Source organism: Crocodylus porosus, unplaced genomic scaffold, assembly GCF_001723895.1.
Source record: "Crocodylus porosus isolate Cpor-Errol unplaced genomic scaffold, CroPor_comp1, whole genome shotgun sequence".
NCBI classification, from domain to species: Eukaryota; Metazoa; Chordata; order Crocodylia; family Crocodylidae; genus Crocodylus; species Crocodylus porosus.
The window spans coordinates 15,582,023-15,601,482 of record NW_017728917.1 but is presented as its reverse complement, the minus strand read 5'-3'; the positions used below and the strand labels follow the sequence as shown (position 1 = coordinate 15,601,482).

At 53.9% G+C, this 19,460-nt stretch overlaps 1 protein-coding gene across 2 annotated transcripts in view; it reads left to right on the top strand.

Moving 5' to 3' along the window:
* SETD5 (SET domain containing 5) overlaps nucleotides 1–19,460 on the top strand; it is a 58,585-nt gene that overhangs the window by 29,794 nt on the left and 9,331 nt on the right. For both annotated transcript variants that reach the window (XM_019536787.1, XM_019536786.1), the window contains 8 exons: nucleotides 657–920; nucleotides 1,671–1,991; nucleotides 3,915–4,157; nucleotides 9,029–9,158; nucleotides 11,908–12,143; nucleotides 15,006–15,062; nucleotides 16,546–17,016; nucleotides 18,150–18,433. In XM_019536787.1, coding sequence (XP_019392332.1) covers nucleotides 657–920; nucleotides 1,671–1,991; nucleotides 3,915–4,157; nucleotides 9,029–9,158; nucleotides 11,908–12,143; nucleotides 15,006–15,062; nucleotides 16,546–17,016; nucleotides 18,150–18,433 — 2,006 coding nt within the window. The remainder of the gene's footprint in view (nucleotides 1–656; nucleotides 921–1,670; nucleotides 1,992–3,914; nucleotides 4,158–9,028; nucleotides 9,159–11,907; nucleotides 12,144–15,005; nucleotides 15,063–16,545; nucleotides 17,017–18,149; nucleotides 18,434–19,460) is intronic.

Below are 19,460 nucleotides of genomic sequence, written 5' to 3'. Positions count from 1 at the left end.
CTCCTGCTTGTTTCCCATACTATGAGCATTTGTGTAGAGGCACTGTGGAAGTGTGTACTGACCCCCTAGTCCCAGCATTGCCCTGTATCTTCCATTTCTGCTCCTGAACCAGAAATATTTGCATGTGAAAATAAGGCAACTCAGCAATGGAGCTTTTACTTTCTTTTCCACCTGTCTAATAAATATCTCCCCCCTCCCTCCTTGCTTTGGCCTTCCACTGCTGACCTAGTTCCAGCTAACTCATGTCTTTGTCTGCCCCTTGGAGTAGCAGCCTTTGTCTTCCTTTGCTGCATAAGGCCCTTGTCCTCTGGGAATCAAAGTATCTTCACTTTATTTAGGTCTTCTTGGTCTGGGCATCATTGCTTCGGGACACAAATATCACTTGCCCTTTCCCCTTTTCTCTCCATCAGCCTCTGATACTTGTTGGTTTCTCTACCTTGCCTCTTCAGTCTGTCTTCTCCATCTCATGCACTTTAGTTATTCAGACCAGCATGTGTGTCCCTGATAACTCTTGCGTTACGTTTCTGAACCATAAGCATAGGTGCCACGTAGCCTAATGTGGGCAAGCAACCCTGCTGCCCCTGGTCACTGAGCAGACGTGTGAGGATGCTGTTCTTGCCCACAGAGCTGATCTGACCCTTTCTTTTGTGCCTTAGTCCCGGGAAGAGAGGAAAGTGGAAGCCATCATGCACATGTTTGAAAACTTGGAAAAGAGGAAGAGGAGGCGAGAGCAGCCCTCAGACAGGAGCAGCACAGACACGGAGCTTCCTGCTAACCCTGAGGCCGCTGAGCTGGAGGAAATAAAAACAGACACTCCTGAAATTGAAGACAGCAGCCCAGCGTTGAGTGCAGCCCCTCCAAACATTTCCAATAGCAGCAGCAGTGTTGGGGTGAACACACGGAGGTCTGCCCAGGCAGTGGTAAGAGGAGGGTATGGATGTTCTGTAGCTTCCACCAACCCCTGCCCCTTGAGGCCTTTTAAAGGGGTCATATCTGAGCATGGGGCTTTACCTTCTTTAATTCAGATAGTCCGTGGGCCGGGTCTGGCCCGTGGAGTGGGGGTTTTGGTGACACGGGGCTTTACCCATGTGGCTCTGCAGCTGGGCAGCAGAGAGAAGGAGCAACAGCAGCAGTGGCTGGGTGCTAGAGCCGGCCCACCTAAGACCCGAGATGCGTCATTACAACCTGCTGTCGGGAAACCTCCATCTTAGTGCATTGAAGTGACGTCCAGCTGGAACAACAAAGTATTTGCTTCTAAATGCTCATTGGCCAATTGGCCGCAGGTCTCCCATGTGGGAGCCGGAGGCATCATCTGGGATTAGATCTCTGCCCACAAAGCCCGCAGCTGGGCAGTTACTTGCTAAAAGGAGGCAAGCCTTGTGTTGCTTTTTCCTGATGTGTCTCTGGCTGAGACTGAGATCACGCCTAGCTATGTCAGTCCCTAGGTGCCCTTTCCTGCAGATGGGGGGAGTCAACTGCGGCACAAACGTGATTTTTTTCCAGCCTTTCCTAGGTATTCTCAGAGCCATTGCCCTGCCTAGTGCCAGTAGGGACCACCTCATCGGCACCAGCGCGTAACCCCATCGTTCCTCACTTGTGTGTGCAGAAAGAAGGTGGGAGGGGGAAGGAGCCATAGAAGTGCTGCGACTGATGGCAGGTTCGTGTTGTAGGATGCAGTTCCAGAGAAGCTGGTCACTAAACCAGCTCCAGCCAAACCTTCCAGGCCTCGTCCCAAAAGCCGCTTTTCCCGGTACCGGACTAGTTCAGCACAAAGGTTGAGAAGGCAGAAGCAGGCCAGTTCCCAGCAAGCTGAGCTCTCCCAAGCTGTTCCTGAAGAGGGAAGCAGTGTCAGCTTGTTAACCACAGCAGACATCAGCACCACAGAAGGTCCAGGAGAAAACAGGCACCTGGTGGGGCCTGACCCAGCTGTGATCCTGCCTGTGGGTGCTCAGTCCAGCCGGGCCACAGGGAAATACCCCAAAACTAAAAAGGTAAGTGGGGAGCCAGACTCCTACACTGGGAGGGGCTGGGTGCTGCAGGGCCCCTCAGACAGACTGGGAAATGGAAAGCGAGTTGTGGGAGGCTCGCAATTGATCTGATGCGTGGAATTATCCTTCTTGGTTGTATTACCATTGCAGCTGGGAGCTCCAGTCGTGGCCTAGGGCCCTGCTGTGCTGGGCGTTGTACGAACACGGAACAAAGACGTTCCCCTCCCCAGAGAGCTTATAATGGAAGTATCAGACAAGAATACGGAAAGATCGATGCAGACTGGAGCCCAAGAAAACAGCGACAGCTTGGGTCCACAGGATGGGCAGTGCCCTCAGCACACAGCAGCAGCCCAGCCTCTGTCAGGGTTTTGTAGGCATGAAAGCAGAGGAGGGATTTGAAGGAAGACACTGAGACAGCTCTGTGGGTGTTCACAGGGAGCTTCTTCCCAAGCGCGAGGGCAGCGTGGGGGAAAGTATTGAGTGGTGTGTTTACAAATGTGATGCCAAAGGCAGGAGGGAGTAGATGCCTCTCTGCTAGATAAAGTGATAAGTAGGGTCGAGGCAGGCTGTGAAGCACTTCAGAAGTACACGCAGCACGTTGGAGAGAGAGAGAGAGAGAAAAGGGGGAGCCTGGGGGAGGGCCTGTGGAGCAAGGGCGATGAGCTGAGAACTGCATACCTCCAAATTGGTGCTGCCAAGGTGCTTTTGTCAAGGCCAGGGCCAGGGAGGTTTCAGTAATCGGCAAAATGCTGAAAGCCTGGAGGAAAGCTCTAGTGATGCAGCAGGACGGGAAAGGCTGTGCCGGAGTGGCTATGCAGAAAGAGTCTCCAAGCCTTAAATGTAGCTGGGATGGGAGCACATCAGCAGAGGTCCAGACTGAAGAGTCCCAAGCCACAGGCTTGAATAACTGGTGGAAGTGATGGCCAGTACAGAGGGATTGAGGGGGCAGGGATGGAGGAGTGGGGGCTCTTTTTGCCCTCTCGAGCTGAGATAGACACCTGCTCCTCCATGAGATGCTAGAGGTGCAATGTGGATTCTGGTCTGGAGCAGAGGTCTGAGTCCGCTGCTTGGTAGTGGTAACTGAATGTGTATTACAAGTGAGATTGCCGAGAGATGAGTGCAGGGGGAGAAGAGAAGGGGACCAAGGACAGCCCCGTGGAGTGAGGAGGAGAACCAGGAAAGAGGGGAGTCACAGAGGCCAGGGCAGGTTGGAGGAGAACGTTTCATGAAGAAGACGGTGGTCAGTTGTCAGAGGCAAGGTGAGGATGATGTACTAGTCCTGTGATTTGGCTGAGAAGCCACTGAAGACTTAAGTAAGGGCAGTGGAGCATGAGGTCAGAAGCTGGGTCAGTGTCTAAAACGGAGCTGGCAGAAAGGAGCTCCAGCAAGGCTGTAGGCAGCTGATTCAGCAAGGCTCCAGGTGAAGGGGCAGGGAGATGCAGCAGCAGTGGGAAAGGAAAGCAGGGTCAGCGGGGACTTTTGCAGTGGGAAGAACCTGAATCAGGCTTGTGTTGAGAGGAAAGGGCCAGAGGAGAGGAGTGAAGGCCTGGAGGTGAGGGGCGAGGTCTCTGAGGAGATGGCATGAGGCGATCAGGAGGGGAGCAGGCTGCGGAGAGAGCTGTGGCAGAGGAGAGGTGAACCTGGGGGTTGGGGGTAGGAGGTCAATATTGTGTCAGGTTTGTCTGGGGGAAAAGGCACATCCTGTTCAGACATTTCCCAGCCTGTTCCCCAAGACCTGTGTTGTCTGTGGTGAGACTATATCAGTGCGTCACCCCTGTGCACTTGCTGCAGAGCTGAGCTGAACTGTCCAGGGCAGCTTCCCCACACAGCACCTTGCCTACCTGCCCTGCTACTTCTGTCATCGTCCCGTCCTATCCCATCCTGCTGCCCCCCCCCCCCCATACTCAGGACTATTCTCTGCTTCAGTATCTAGTTACAGAGTGGCTGAACGACAAGGCGGAGAAGCAGGAGTGCCCCATCGAGTGCCCTCTGCGCATTACCACGGACCCAACGGTTCTGGCAACAACCCTCAACATGCTCCCTGGTCTTTCCCACTCCCCGCTGATTTGTACCACCCCCAAACACTACATCCGCTTTGGCTCCCCCTTCAACCCCGAGAGACGCCGAAGGCCTCTGCTGCTGGATGGGATGTACAGTTCCTGTAAAAAGGTGCGTGTGCTTGCCTCATCTTCCTTTGATCCTCTGGCACGCGCCCCCTTTCCTGTGCTCCTGCAGGCCTGCTGAGTCCAGTCCAGTTTGGTTGGTGTCTTCCTGGGATGTCAGGCCTGCCCGGCGCATGGGCATGTAGGCCAAGGCTGACAGAGCTGAGGAGGGGCTTGCTGTGCAATGGTGCATGTGCTTAGGCTCCTTGTGGGCAGTTTCCACCTCTCCCAGAAAACCGAGTGGCAGCAGAGAACAAAGCTGAATGTGTCTGGGGTGTCCCCAGGACAGGGGGGAGCGGAGGAAGGGAGGACACAGGGTTGAGGAGAAGCAGAGAAGAGCATTCTTTCTTGCATGCACTCACAGTGAGAAGCTGCCCTGGAAGCAGTCTGAGGGCAGGGAGCCTGGCTTCTCCAGCTCTGACCAGCGACTTGCTCGCTCATCCCTTCTGTTGCACTGGAGCTTAGTCTCTGGAGCCTCCGAGCTCCAGTGGGAGTCGGCCGGTTCCACCCCTTAGATCAGAAATAGGGTGTGGAGGGTCCGGTCCCAGGGTGCCTGCTTAGATGTCACTCTGATGCTCAGGTGTCAGCCCAGCTGAAAGGCCTGGCACCTCAAGCTGGCCCCACCTCTCCCTCCGTGGCAGTGGGAAACAGGTGGCTCAGGCAGCTCCGCAGCAGCTGGAGCGTGTGGGTGTTTGAGCCTTCAGTGTAACTTCAGGCCATGCCCCAGCAGAGAAAGATGGGTGTTGGTCAGCAGACTGGATCCAGGGTGGGCAAAATACAGCCCGGGGACCAGATGTGACCCGCCAGGCCATTGTATCCGGCCCGTGGGGCCCCTAAAAAATTTAGAAAATTAAGATTAATCTACCCTGGGCTGCCTGTCATGCAGCCCTCAATGGCTTTCGGAAACTCAGCGAGCGGCCCTCCACCCAAAATAATTGCCTGCCCCTGGATTGGATAGATGGCTCTAGTGGACTGGCCTTCCCTAAGGGTTGGGTCCAAGTCTGTGTTGAGAGTAGTTGCCACAAGCCTGCAGGCCTCTCCCATGCAAGGGGTTGTGAAATGGGACTTGGTCCTGTCTGTCAGCATTGGTGATGTGCATGGTCAGGGCTACAGCAGCTGCCTGTTGACCAGCAGGATGGTTCCAGTTGAGTTAGTGACTGTGGACGGGACCTTCAGACAGACTGGCAGATTGCACCTCGTTTGCAGTCCCTCTTAGCAGAACCGTCTGTCCCTGCTTATCCCCCAGTTCCTTTGGGATTTATTTTTCTCTCTCTCTGGGCATCTCAGTGCCTCCCTGAGGGTCCTCTCTGCTTTCCCAGTCTTGGTGCTCTTTAAAAGTCAGCACCAGCACTTAGCGCATGCTTTTTGGTCCTTTCTGTGGGGAATTCCCCCTCTTTGGGTCCTTCAGAGAAGTTTTACCTTGCTGCTTCTGTCTTCAGTTAATCCCTTGTCACACAGATAGGCCACCTGAAAAAGCAGCCATTACCTCTCTGGGGCACTCTGTTAAAGTTACCACTAAAATTACCTGGGTTTATCCTCTCCTGCTTGGTTGGGAATGACTTAACTGTCCAGTGCTGGCTGGAGAACGCAGCACAGTTGGCATCTTGACTTTGGAAGATCTGGTAATTTAACGAGGAGATGCATAGATTTCCAGTGTGTTTCACAGGGACTCTGTCTACACCATCGAGTACAGGAAGAGGCTTGTGCTTGAAACTTGCTGTTGGTGGTATTGCAGCTTCTGTTCAAACTGTCTCCAGGAGTTTCCCTGGGACGGACGGTAATGTGATCCATACCAGTGGCAGTTGCTCAGATCCCTTTTCTAGGTAGTTGTCTAATGCTTCATATTTTACACCTGTCTGGGGTGGATGCTGCCTTGCACTCAGCTGAAGAGCTAGGGCAGCATTTTCATTCCAGTGCGGCAGATCTGAAGAGCTTTCATCCTGGCCCTGCTGTCTGAGTGCTCTTCAGTTTGTTGGAGCAGGCTTTAAGTTCTTGCAAGGCAACTTCCTTGCAAACTGTTACATTCTTCCATCTTACCTACATTGCCATAACTGATTTCTGTTAGGAGGCCTTCCTAATAGTGATGGCTCTATCTGTCTTTTTATTTATTCCTTGGGGTAGTGGGGACGATTTCTTTTTTGCTTTTACTGCTGCTGGCAGTGGTGACCAGTCACCTGCAAGCGTTTCTTTGTAGTGTTTCATAACCCCCCTTGTTGTTTTGGTTTTGGTTTGGTTTGGTTTTTTGGCTGCCACATCCACTTCGCAGCCCTGTCTCTTCATATGTTTGGTTCTTTCTTGCTAAACATTTACCAGTTATCTGTATTCTCGTTCCGTTGGTTCCTTTCCTCTGGCCCCTTAGCACTGAAGCAGTTTACTTTTGCCTGTTTTCCACTCCATCTGCCCCACCCTTGGAGAATCCAGACATGTCCTCAGCTGCATCAGCATGTGCATTGCTGTTGAGTCTCCAAGCCTTCTCTGTCACCAAAGAGGGCATTCAATTCCCATCCAGTCTGATAATGTTTATAAAGACAGCAAGCAGACAGATTCGTGCATCTTGTCCTGCACAGGGGGCTGGGGCCCAGGCAGACCTGCAGTTCTCCTAGGTTTCACAAAACAGCAAAGTGACCTGAGGCAAGCTCCTTGCTGTGTCTCAGTTTACATGTCTGGGCAACAGGGACACTCAGTACATGTCTGTGTGGTGTGCACGTGCCTTGTGACTGAGAGATCGGCGCAGGGCAGGGCACGTGCCTATCCCAGTGGACGTGGTGGTTCAGAAGATTCTGATTCTTAGTGCCCGTGCCCTCCTGCCAGGTCCATGCCAGCTGCAGCTTCTTAAAGAATCGCTGGTATTGCAGAGCAACTCTTCTGTTCTCCTCGTGTACATGTCAGTGAAGCTTCTGTCCCAGGCCCAGCCTATCTGGTGCGTGTGAACTCAGAGACTTTAGTGCAGGAGCCCACACGCACTGTGCAGTGTTGCAGGAGTCCCATGAGAGGCCAGGGGCTGCATTCTGTCCCTCCAGGAGTCAGCAGCCATTTGATGGACTTCCTCAGCAAGCAGTCTGTCTGAGCACAAGTGGCTGCTGTAGAAATCCAGCCGTAGGTCATCATCCCATCAGTGGGGACTCTGCTGCTTGACCGGCTTGTCATCCAGAATGACAGCGGATATCCACGACCGGGTTCCAGAGAGGCCGTGAGCCTTGAGATCATGGCGGGTTGCTTTTCTTCTGCAGTGGAACTGAAAACTCTTATACACCTTCTCAGGGTTCCCCCTAATACCCATGGTGTCTGCCAGAGCCAGGAGAAGCCAGGTCAGACTTACCTGCCTGTCTCCCTGCTGACCAAGGCAGCGACTGCCACAGTGAACTGTGGAAAGAGAGCTCCTCCCTTGCAGGTTCAGGACCTCCTGTCGCAGATGGCAGGTCTTCTATCCTGGGGTTCTACAGGGTAAACTAGTCCAGCACGTTTGGTCTTAGGGCCTATTAACTGCAGCTAAAATTCTCTAGACTTTAATGTAGCTCAATGTGGGTCCATCTAGCATCATTAAGTAGGTCACCCAGCACCATAGTCAGACTAGTCTTCTCTAGTTTGAAGGACCACACGAATGATTACGGGGCTGGAGGACAAACCTTATGAGGAAAGACTAAGGGGATCTAGGACTTTTCATCCTGGGGAGGGAAAGACTGAGGTGGGACTTAGTGGCCATCTGTAAGTGTGTAAGGGGTGACTGTCAGGAGCTGGGAGAAAAAACGTTCACTAGGGTGCCCCAGGGGAGGACAAGGAGCAATGGCCATAAACTGTTAGAGGACGGTTTCAGGCTGGATGTAAGGAACAACTTCTTTATGGTGAGGGTGACCAGAATCTGGAACAGACTTCCCAGGGAGGTGGTGCAGTCTCCAGCCTTGGAAGTCTTCGAGTGGAGACTGGACAGACACCTTGCTGGGATCATTTGATCTCAGCAGTATTCTTGCCCAGAGCGGGAGGGTTGGACTCTATCTTTTGAGGTCCCTTCCAGCCCTTAATTTCTATGATTCTTATCAGGTGGCACAACACTTCTGAAAAGCCTCGATATACAGGCTCTGTTGTGGGACCACAGCCTCACCCCTTTGGCTTATGAGGAGCCCCTGTTGGATGCTCTTTCTGCTCTTGCTCTCACAACAGTAGCCATCTCCTTAGCCAGGAGAGAAGCAAGCTTCAGGCTCTCGTGATGGAGCTCCCATACACCGTATTCTGCACAGATCTGGTACCAAGACCTGCCAGAAAATTGCATCCCTGGGCAGTTCAGAACGACACTTGTAGCAGTGGGTGAGGTCCCCTGTGCTCTTCCCAAAGTGGTACTGTATGCTGGGGAAGGAACACCTCTGGATACATCTAGAGCTTGACAGCACTGAAGTGACAGAACCATTTCTTTCAGACTCTGCTAATGCACATTTCTGGCTACTCCAAGAGACAGATGTTTTCATCTCAAAGACAGTCAAGGTAGCACTTTTTTCTGTCCCATTGTATTGCCAGGATTCCCCTCCTATACGTGAAGCAGGGCCTTGTCCAGAAGGCAGATTTTTAAGGCAAATTCTAAATACTTACACTTCCATTAGCTCAATTTTTCAAATAAAACCTGACCTTAAGAACTCCCTAACTGCTGGGTTCGTGCCTCCTACCTTCTTTACCCTTCCATTGCAGACAGGTTTATAACCTTTAGCACCTGTCTCATCAAGCATTCCTCTTCAAAGCCATTCATAAGTCTTTGGGCTCAGCCTTCACATCTCCATCACACCAAGCATTCTTCCCAAAAAGAAGATGGAGCCTGAGACTGCGCTCTTGTGTGAGTCCTGCAGCAGTTCCTGTGAAGCAGCATAATGACATGGTCTTGTTCTGTTGCAGCGTTGGATGAAGCAAGCCCTGGAAGAAGGGATGACTCAGACCTCATCAGCTCCACAAGAAAGCAGAACCCAGTGTCTATACCAAAGCAATGAGAGCAGCAACTCTTCCAGCATCTGCAAGGACAACACAGGTACGTGTCCAGCATGTGGTGAACTCATAGGCTGGTGAGGCTAGCTGATGCATGGATTGAAAGCAAGGCTTTGGAAGTGTGTGCTGTAGCAGGGTGTACTGCCCCTGGCAGACGCAGGAGCCCTTTTCCTCATCTGAACCAGGCCCTTTGTTATATCCCTTTGGTTTGTGTCCAGAGAACACGCAGCCTTTCACGTGCGGGGAAACGTGTGCGGCTTCTCTTCACGTGAACATGTAGACCAGCTTCTGGCTCCTCTGCAGGCCTCAGGCCCAAAGTGTGCTCTGTCCCAGGCCACGGGCCTCAGCCTTGCAGCCTTCCTCTTTCTGTCTGCCCCTGTCTCTACAGACCCTGGGAGAGGGGCATCTCTGGTGTGGTGCATGTCCATCCTTCTGCACCTCCTCTCTCCTTCCTCTCCCCAGCCTCCCTTCCTGGGGAGCCTCTTATTTCCTGTGGCCAGCCAGTTACCCATGTCAGCTGGCCAGCTTTCCTCAGCAGGCTTGCAGTCCCCTTGCTTGTCTACAGCTGGGTGGCAGCTTCTGGACTAGCTGCCTGGTGCAGCTCCTTCCCAGCAGGCTAGCAGCCTGCTCCATGCACTAGCATGTGTTGGCCCAGGACAGTGGCTGGTGAGAAATGCTGCACTGCTGCATGTCCATTTCCATTTCCCCAAGTCCCTTCTAGCTGGAGGTTGCCTGCACTGCCCCAACACCTTACGGCAGTGGGATGGTACTGAACCTTGCAAAACGATCACCAGGGTTGTATAGTACAGTGCCAAGGAGAACAGTGCCATCCCTCCGAGTGTGATGCCATTAGAATGGCAGCTGGACAGTCTAATCTGTGCTGAGAATTAAGTCGGTAGAGGATTGTGCAGCAGGTACCTAAAATACTGGCACTTATATCTGAGAAAAGCAATAGCAGAGTTGTTAAATAGTTCACTTGCATCTGTCTTTACAGAGGAAGAGGGCGGAGATCTGCCCAAGTCAGGAATCAGTTTTCCAAGGACGACAGACGAGCAGTTAGACAGTGTACAATTAACAACAGAGTTGGTTATTAAAAGGTTAGATGCATTTAATGTGAACAAAGCAGGAGATTTTGAATAATGTACATCCCTGAGCAAGACCTGAAAGGGGTGAGCAAGACCATTAGGGAAATTCTAAAGGGCAAAGCCGAGTGAATTGTTTGGCGTCAGAGTCTGAGACTTGGGAAAGGTCAAATGTAACAGCATCCCTTCACAAAAGTCACAAGACCAGCAACCTGGGAGAGGCCAGTTCCTAGGATTTCCCCAAGACTGGCATTCCTCTCTCTCAAGCCTGGTAGCTGAGGCCCTGTGGAGCCAGCTGGCAAGGGAGTGTGTGGAAGTTCCCTTGTCAAGTGGCTGGAACATGAGGAGGGACTTGCTGCTTGGAGATGGTGTAGGTTGAGGTTGACAGGGTTCGGTGGTGCAGGCAAGTGGCTGTTGTTTGAGCCCAGGGGAAGGGAAGTAGGAAGCTGGGAGCAGAAAATAGAGGGCAGTGCAGCTGTAGTCTGACCCAGGGGCAAAGGGGTTGGGAGCAGTGTCTAGTGGATCAGAGTCTTCTTTCGTATTAGCGCTGAACTGGCCGAGGGGCTGAGTGTATAGGTGACCCTTGCATGAGACCGTGTGAGGAGCGAGGGACACGCAGGCGGTTTCCAAAGGGAGGGGGAGGGGTCACTGGGTCACCGTGGGAAAGAAGGTCAGCGGCGCCCGGTGTAACAGGCTGCCTGCACTGAGCCTGGTGCACCGGGGCCTGAGGTGAGGAAGCGGCAGAACTGGCAGCCTGAACACCTGTGCGAGAGCCTGGCCCTGAAGGAAGGGAAGGCCTGGGGGTTCTCCCGGAACAGAGGAGGCTCGCAGTCGCCAGGTCAGGACCTGTTCCAGCTGGGAAGGAGCTCAAAAGCCTGGACACGGGAGAGGTGCAGAGCATGGGGGAGCTGGGGGCCAGTGGGAGGCTCCTTGGGAGATGCGTGGGAGCAGAGGCTGGGTACAGCAGAGCCGGCAAGGCAGCATGAGCAAGGCAGAGAAGTTGCCCGGGCTGGGGCTGCGGGGTGGGCGTAGCATGCTGATGCGGGGGAGGCTGCGGTGGGAGGTGGTGCTGAGCTGACCGAAACCTTGCCTGGCCCGCTGCTTGAGGAGCCGTGCAGTTCCAGCAGCATCACAGCTGCGCAGCTTGCTTCTGCCTTCGCCACATAGGTCTTAAGCCCCCAAAGGCTGCTGGGCACTTCCCAGAAAAGCGCAGCCCAGCTCTGTGCCCTGAGAAGTTCACAGGCAGTGGAGTAAACAAAGAGGCCTTGCACCTCAGAGCAGTGCGGGGGGTCAGGGTCTTTCTCAGTGGGAATGAGCGCTCCTGGGGCTGTATTTTATCCGGGCTGCTGAGATCAGCTGGGGAGAATTGAGCTGCACCGTGGTTCATCTGTGACATGCCAGAGTAGATTTTTTCTTGTCTTTTGTCAGGTGGAGGCCCTCAGAGGCAACCTCTCTCCTTGTTCCAGCCTCTCTGGCTCCTTCCCCCAGTGAGCTTTGACCTTTCCCACATTCCACTTCTAGCACTTGGACTGTTAGTCTTCCTTCGTGACTGACACGCAGACTTGCGTAGCGCCACCTCTTCTGGGGCTGGAGCGTGGGTGCTGGTGCCGCCTCAGCCGTAGGGGTCTGGAATGGGCGGGCTGCCACCGGGGTGAGGGGCGGGGAGAGTGGCAGTGCAGCACGATCCTGCATGCAGTTCATGTTCTGCAGACTTGCTGAGCCCCCTGAAGAAGTGGAAGTCCCGCTATCTGATGGAGCAGAACGTTACCAAGTTGCTGAGGCCTCTGTCTCCTGTCCCTTCCGTTCCTGGCTCCATGAGCCCACAGCTTCCCACACCCTGCTCATCTGTGCCAGGAGAGGAGGAATGTCGCAATGGTTATGGCATGATGTTCTCGCCCATTCCCTCCCTGGCTGCGAGTCGCTGCAATACTCCACTACAGTTTGAGGTAAGTCTGGGTAGAGGTCTGCCCACTCAGGGGGTGGACAAGAGCATGTGTACCTGGAGCTGCGCGGGGGACTCCTGCCTTCATGCCTGTGGTTGGATTCCTAGCTAAGCCTCCCAGTGCCCCACTGCAGGGCAGCTGGTGCCTTTATCCTCTGTTCCACCTGTGGCTGTAGCCACTCTTGCTCCTGGAAGCTGTCAGAGATGTGTGGGCTCCTTCTCTCTTCCCCCCTTACACACCCCTCTGCTGTGCAGCAGCCCCTCACTCTCCCAGGACAACACCTTGGTTTCTGCTCCCTTTCTCTGGACACAGCGTGGCAGCTGTCAGGTTTTCCAGAGACCACCCACTCACCCTGCATCCTGCCCAGCTGCAGCCCCTTTCCCATTGCAGCCTTGTGAAACACCATGGTTTCCTCCCTGCCTTGTGAGAATCCACACCCCCAAGCTCCCGGTGAGCATCAGGCATCCCCTCCTCCCTCCCTTCTGTGTGTACCATACACTTTCCCAGGCCCGGGGGTATTGGAGATTCAGGTCCCAGCAGCCCCGGGACTGCCTGTATAGTTCTCTGTACCCAGCACTGAGGGTCCCATTGTATTTCCCCACTCGATATATACTTTTTGATTTTTGTGGTGGCTTCCATCTGCAGAATTGTAGAAGGTGTTGGAGCCCAGCAGGATAAGTGCCCATCCTGTCTGGAGCTTCCTTGTCTACTGTGTCACGCTCCACCCCTGGCCATGACCAGCAGTAGTGCAGGAGGTGCCAGGGTTTTGGAGTTCTCTCTTTCCAGTATTGCTTCTCCTTCAGCAGCGGGACTCCCCAAACCTGCTGCTGCCTCCAGCATGCACCTCCAAGCCCACCCAGGAGCACTCAGTGCAGTGAATGCCCACCTGTCCACTGGTGTGAGACTGCTCTGCAGAGATCCCTGCTCTGCCCAGCAGCAGGGCAAGCAGCCTCCGTTGCTGAAGTTGTGTAGCTTAGTGCTTGCATTTTCACTTTGAGAGCTCTTTCTTGGGAGCTGTTGTGGAGGGGGTGTTTCACAACTTAGCGGACAGCCTTGTTGAGCACTGCAGAGGGGGCTGGAAGTGATTCAGGAATGGAGCTGGAGCTGGAAACTGCTCCTGGGCTCTGCTGTGCTTTGAGGTGGAAGTTGAGGGTGAGTGCCAGGCACTGGGAGTCTAGCTACAGACTTCCAGTCTCGTGTTCAGTGCTGTTGTCTCTTCCTGGTGGAGTGTGCAGCAGAAGTGTGCCCACAGAGATAGAAACCTTCCACCTTCCCAGGCAGCCTCCTTCCCTCTGGGACAGGAGCCTAGCAGCTTTGTAGACCACAGTCATCTATGTTCAGGCTTCTAAGGCCCACCCAGTGCTGCTCATTTATAACACTTCGTGTCACCAGTTCTAATTTGAGAGAATGCATCTTGCCATGTATACAGATTGCATGCTTCAGTCCCATGACCACAGCTTCCAGGGGAAGAGAGCTGCAGGCAGGTCTTCAATCTGTTATCAGTGGGACAGGTTCCTTGTGAGAGAGCTGATGGTGATGATGAGCCATTGGTCTGGGGGAGTCAGGTGCCTTTTTTAAACCCTGGTGTGAGTCCTGAAGGGTTAGGCTAAAAGTGCCACCTTTGCAGAGCTACTTTCTGAATCGGTCAGCTACAGCTGCTCCTCTGGGGAACTTGTTCCACAAACTCCAGAAGCCACTAGCGGGTCAGGTGCTCAGAGGCAAGAGGCTGAGTTAACTCTAGAACAGGGGTGGGCAAAATGCGGCCCGTGGGCTGGATGTGGCCCACCAGGCCATTCTGTCTGGCCCGCGGGGCCACTAAAAAAATTAAGAAAAATTAATATTTATCTGCCCCTGGCTGCCTGTCACGCAGCCCTTTGGCTTGCCAAAACTAAGTGGCCTTCCGCCCAAAATATTTGCCCAACCCTGGCCTTAGAAGTATGCCTCTCTGGGCTTCATTGGAATAATAGGGACTTTGAGAGTGGGGACCTGCACGTGCTCTGCCCCCGTGCAACCCACCCATCACATTGTCTTAGCTGGCCAGCGAGTTCTCAGTTCGCAGCACTTCACAGAATCATGAGTCGGGAGGGACCTAGACAGATCATCGAGTCCGACCCCCTGCCGTGGGCAGGAAGGAGCGCTGGGGGTGGGAGGGGCCATAGGACCCCAGCCAGGTGCCTGGCCAGTCTCCTCTTGAAGATTTCCAGGGAAGGTGAGAGCACTTGGTAGAGTATTCCTGGTTGCAAGGGTCAGGCCAGCCTTTCCCCATGTCCCTGGTGGTGGCCCTCCCTCTCTTTGCCCTTATTGCAGGGGTGCTCTGTAATGTCCTTGCATTAGGTAGCCTGCTGTCCTTCGTTTGCACGCAGTGGCAATCCTGGCAGTTGTCTCGCTCAGTTGGCACCTGACCTAACCGAAGAGGAAGCTTGGGGTGATTTGAAGGCACCGTCTTCATTTTCCTCCAGTGTGGAATCTCATTTCAGTCGCCTTTGGCTCAGGCAGGATCAAACCTTGCACACCAGCCTCCTCATGTCATTGGACTAAAGGCATACATGGATTGCTTTATATTTCCTGGTGCCAGCCCCCTTGGCAGCATCAGTGGGAATATAAGGAAGCAGATACTTCTTTGTCTAACATCTCTTCTCTGGTTTGGATACTAAGTTTTGGCATGGAACATGATAACCCCATCCTGTCTTTGCTTCCAGGAAGATTTAGAAACTCCTTAACCCACTGAGTTGCCCTCTAATCCCTGGGCAGGTCCTTCGGGGCAGCCTTCATGTCAAATAGCTGTGGCTAACCGCTGCTTATTTTTATTTTATTTTGCTTCTTGACTTAAGTAGATGAATAACAAGATGCTTTTCCCTCCTCTAGAACGTATCCTCCCCTGAGAGTTCCCCTGCGCATAGGCCCGAGTCCCTGTCACCGGAGGTAGTTATCACACCATCTCAATCGTGCTCACGGCTGTGTGTGGGTGTGTGTGTGTGTGCGCGCGCACAAGGGAGGGTGGAAGGAGGGTGAGGGGTCTGTGAAGAGAGTGAGAGGATGGGAGTGGGCCAGATGGGGCACGAGTGGGAGCAAAGCTGAGGAGAGACAGCAGGGTTGTTGGAGACAACAAGCAGCCAGCTGGAATGGCTTGAGGAGCAGGCATGCATAGACCGTCCTGCAGTTGCGGGGAGGGAGGCAGTGTGAAGAATTATTGTCTCAGTTATTGAGGTCCAGGGCAAAGGGCTGGCCCCCACAAACACCACAGTCAGCCTCAGTCTCCACGCCACAGGTGTGGTTTGTGTAGTACCTTCGCCCCGGCGATAAAGGAGCAGTGTGGGTGCTGGAATGGGAGGTCCCCTCACAGGCTTGAACTGAAGGTCCCTGGAGCAATGGGAACTTTGTAGAGCCTTCTGTATTTTCATGCCTGGTGTTTTGACCAGCTTCGGAGCATGTGGTGCCATTCTTGACCTGCTCTGTTCAGCACGAACTGGTGCATGTACAGTCCCAGGGAAAGGCAGTCCAGGTGACTGCCTAGCGGTCAAAGGGTCAGAGGAGGGGAAGCAGTCATGGCCCTTCCTGCAGGTCTAGCAGTAGCAGGGGGTTCCCTAGTGCCGGAGCCCAGCTGGTGCTCCAGACGCAGCACAGGGTGCACCCATGTCCTCATAAAGCAGCGTCCAGGAAGCTGTTGAGTGTTTGGGGCTGTGGTGCAGGAGGAAGGACACAGCTGCATGTTGTCTTTCCTGAGCCCTGCAGCATGGCAGAGGGGATGCAGTCAAGTGTCTGGCCAGGAGGTTCCTCAGAGGGGATGCACTGGGGCAGGGGGTGAGGGTGTTGTCCTGGAGGAAGGGACTGCCAGATGCTGTGAATGGAGTGAAGGGGCCTCGGAGGCCAGATCTTGCTGTGGGCCAGTATAGAGCAAGTAGGAGGAAGAGAGCATGGCATTCCTAGGCAGCGCGTAGCTGGGGAGGGATTGGGACAGCAGAGAGGTGGCTGATGGGGCAGCCAGTGAGTCATCAGGGCCCGTGACCCGGGCTGTCCTTTCCGCAGTGGCGGTGGCAGATAGCACTGCGTCTTCCCAGCGGTGCCGAAGGGCACAGGCAAATTGAAGATATCAGCTATGCTTCTTCAGCAAGTGCCTGGGGACGAGTGCTAGGGTCATCGCTCCATTTACAGAAAGACCAGTTGAAGGGAAAGGGTTTTGCAGACTGGACAGCTCTGAATTAGCCTCTCATCCTCAGTTCCCAGCTGAGTACATCTAGAAAGACTTCAGAGCAGTGCAGGGAAGGGCTGGGGCAGGCGAGGAGCTGAAAGCAGTGTTGTCATTGCATCAAGTGCTTCTGGACTTGACCTTTTTCTCTCCCACCTGTCTGCCCGTGTCTCCGATTCCCCCTCCCCTTCACCCCTCTGTTCTCATTGGCTTTGCTAGCTCTGCCTTCGAACGGACATGGATTTGGCAAAGGGCGGATACCCGGATGCCAGTGCAAACACCTGCCCAGAAAGGTCGTCGCTGCTCAGCACTGGGCACTCTGATCTGGCTTCACAGGCCTCCATCAGCTCCGCTTCAGAGACCAGCTTCCCTGGGAAGAGTGGAGAAGCACAGCTGCTGCTACGGAGCTCAGATCAGGCTTTTCGGACAGAGTTTAACTTAATGTATGCCTTCTCACCCTTGAATGCAATGCCCCGTGTAGACAGTTTGTTGCGGCGGTCTGCTCAGGTCGGGGAGAAAAAGCCTTCCAATTCAGAAGCGGGTTGCTGCAGCTCTCCTGCGGATGGATACTTCAGCAGACATGAGCCTGGGCTGCTTAAAGAAATGGTGCATGGATCTATGTCTCCCTGTGGTGAGAAGGCTTGCGAAGGAGTCAAATCTGCCCCACAGAACCCCCCACAAAGGAAAAAGGCAAGTACCCCCTGCTGACTGTATCTGCAGGCGACAGGCTTTGAGAGAAATAGTATATACCAGTGAAGGCAAAAAAAAACAGCCCAGAAGGGCTGAGAGAGCAGATCTACAGACAGAATTCGACTAAGTGAGACGAACTGAGGAGAAAAGGTGAAAAGGCTCTAGGGGAGGGGGTAGAAAATTAGGTGAGGGTTTTTTTTAATGAGCTGCAGGTGGGCCCAATGACATGGTGATGGCCCTGGAGCAAGGAGAGAGGAAAGCCCCCCTCTGTGATAAAATAACAGAACAGGGACAGCTTGGCTAGTGGTGATCAAACTGGATCACAGCCACATAGGGATGGCTGGAGAGGGGAAACAGGAGCCAGAGTTACTGAGCAGAGAGGAAGGAGCTGGGCCGGAGCCAGCAGCCATGGGACAGTGTTCAGAAAGGTGTAGGCTGCTTCTCTGGGATGCTCGTTGGTGTTGAAATTGAATGGTCTTCCCGGGGAAGGGATGGCAACCCCATTGTGTGGTCTTAGGGTGCTCAGATCCACACTAGTCAGTGTTACCACCAAATGCTTCTCTGGGTGGTGGGTTAATGACCACATGGGTCTGCATCTGACACAGCTGGAATGAAGTGAAAGGGGCATAGCTAGCTGGGTGGCACTTTGGGGTTTTTTCAGAACGTATATTGATGGAGCGTGCCTGTACACATCTGCCGAGCCACAGCAGTGGCTCTTTCAGCAGTTACATCTTTTGCATGAAAGTAATTTCTGTTACTCCTTCCAGCATCTATGCATTCTGCCGCATGGGGCTTATTTCCTGCTCTGGGATACACTTGCTGTGTGACTTCTGCATAAGTCATTCAGTCTCTGCCTCTGTCCCCTCACGTAGACCACGGCTTTTCCTGCTGGCTTCACTCGTGCTTGCAAAGTGCTTTGAGGTCCCTTGCAAATCATCACTTGTTTTCCGTGGGGCACTGTGCTACCAGCTCAACAGCCTATGTCCTGCAGGCCTCAGCAGCCAAGCCATGTGTATTTGTGTAGTTAGTCAGTGCTTCTGGGACAGTGTCTGAGGGGTCAGGGGAATGCACCATCAGGGGCCTTCCGGGTAGCTGGTTTCTGTTTCCCAGGCTCACGGCTGCGTCTCTCCTAGGTCTCTCTGCTGGAATACCGCAAGCGGAAACAAGAAGCCAAGGAGGGTGGTGACTCAGTGCGGTGCACAGGGACTCCTACCCGGCAAGGCAGCAGCTGTGTGACTGACGCGGATGCCAGCAGCCTGCAGGGCTCAGCACATCGGACCCCGTCCTCCCCTCAAAGCAGCTTCTCCCCTTCTCATCCCTCCCTGCCTCATGTCGAAGAGATCAGCCCGCCAGACCAAAGAGGAGCTAGTTCCTCGACATTGCTCTGCAAGTCCCAGGACAGCATCAGCAGCAGGTGGTGAGTGTTAGCTGTCTGTGCACAACTAGAGGTGCTTTGCAGGAAACAGGCCAGATTATTTCCCAGGGTCTCTCCCATTGAGATGTGCATCAGGACCTGCAAGCTAAGTGTAGTCACAGAGGCGGAAGGCACAGCCTGCTTACCCCAGGTATGTCCTGAGTCTTGATCACAGTGGCCACAGCACCGTTCTTGGGGCTGGTTTGGGCCCTTCTGCCAGCGGTGTAGGAGTTTGATTCTACATCACAGACTCACAGGAGCCTTTTCAGCACTTCCTGCTTGTTGAGGGTTCAGAGGCCAGAAAGTAAAAATGAAATGGTATGAAGAGACCTTTCGTGTTCCCTGTGACCAGCCTGTTCTCCACACTCCAGGAGCCTGATTTTGCCAAAGGGCTTGTACCATAGCCCTTTGCTGCTGGGCCTCTGCCCTCACAATTCAGGCAGCCAGGACTCTGACTCTTGCTGGAAAAGGAGATGAGCGTAGCTCTCTGCAGCCCCACAGCAGGGGCTTCTCCACAGGAAGTGGAGCTTCCTGCAGGGGTTTCGGGCTGGCTGGCAAGGGGGAGGGGGACTGCTCAGTTTACAAGCCATTTGGTAAAAGTTTCAAGGCACACGCAGCCCCTCCAGACCACATGCAGGGTGGGGCCACAGAACCCCACATGGCAGCAAGCTCCAGGATGCTTCCTTCCACTGCCCTGGAGTAGCTTCAGGCCTTGTTTCAGAAACTCTCATCTCGGCCTCGGACTGGAGTCTGACATGTTAACGGGGATACCAGATGTGGAAAGATGTGGGCAGTGGAGTTCCCCAAGCTTCGGTCCTTGGATCAGTGCTCTTCAGCATTGTCTTAGTTTCATAGTTTCTAGGGTCAGAAGGGACCTCAGCAGATCATCTAGTCCGACCCCCTGCTGTGGCAGGAAACAATACTGGGGTCAAACGACCCCAGCAAGGTGTTCATCCAACCTCCTCTTAAAGACCCCCAGGGTAGGAGCCTGCACCACTTCTCTTGGAAGCTGGTTCCAGACCCTAGCCGC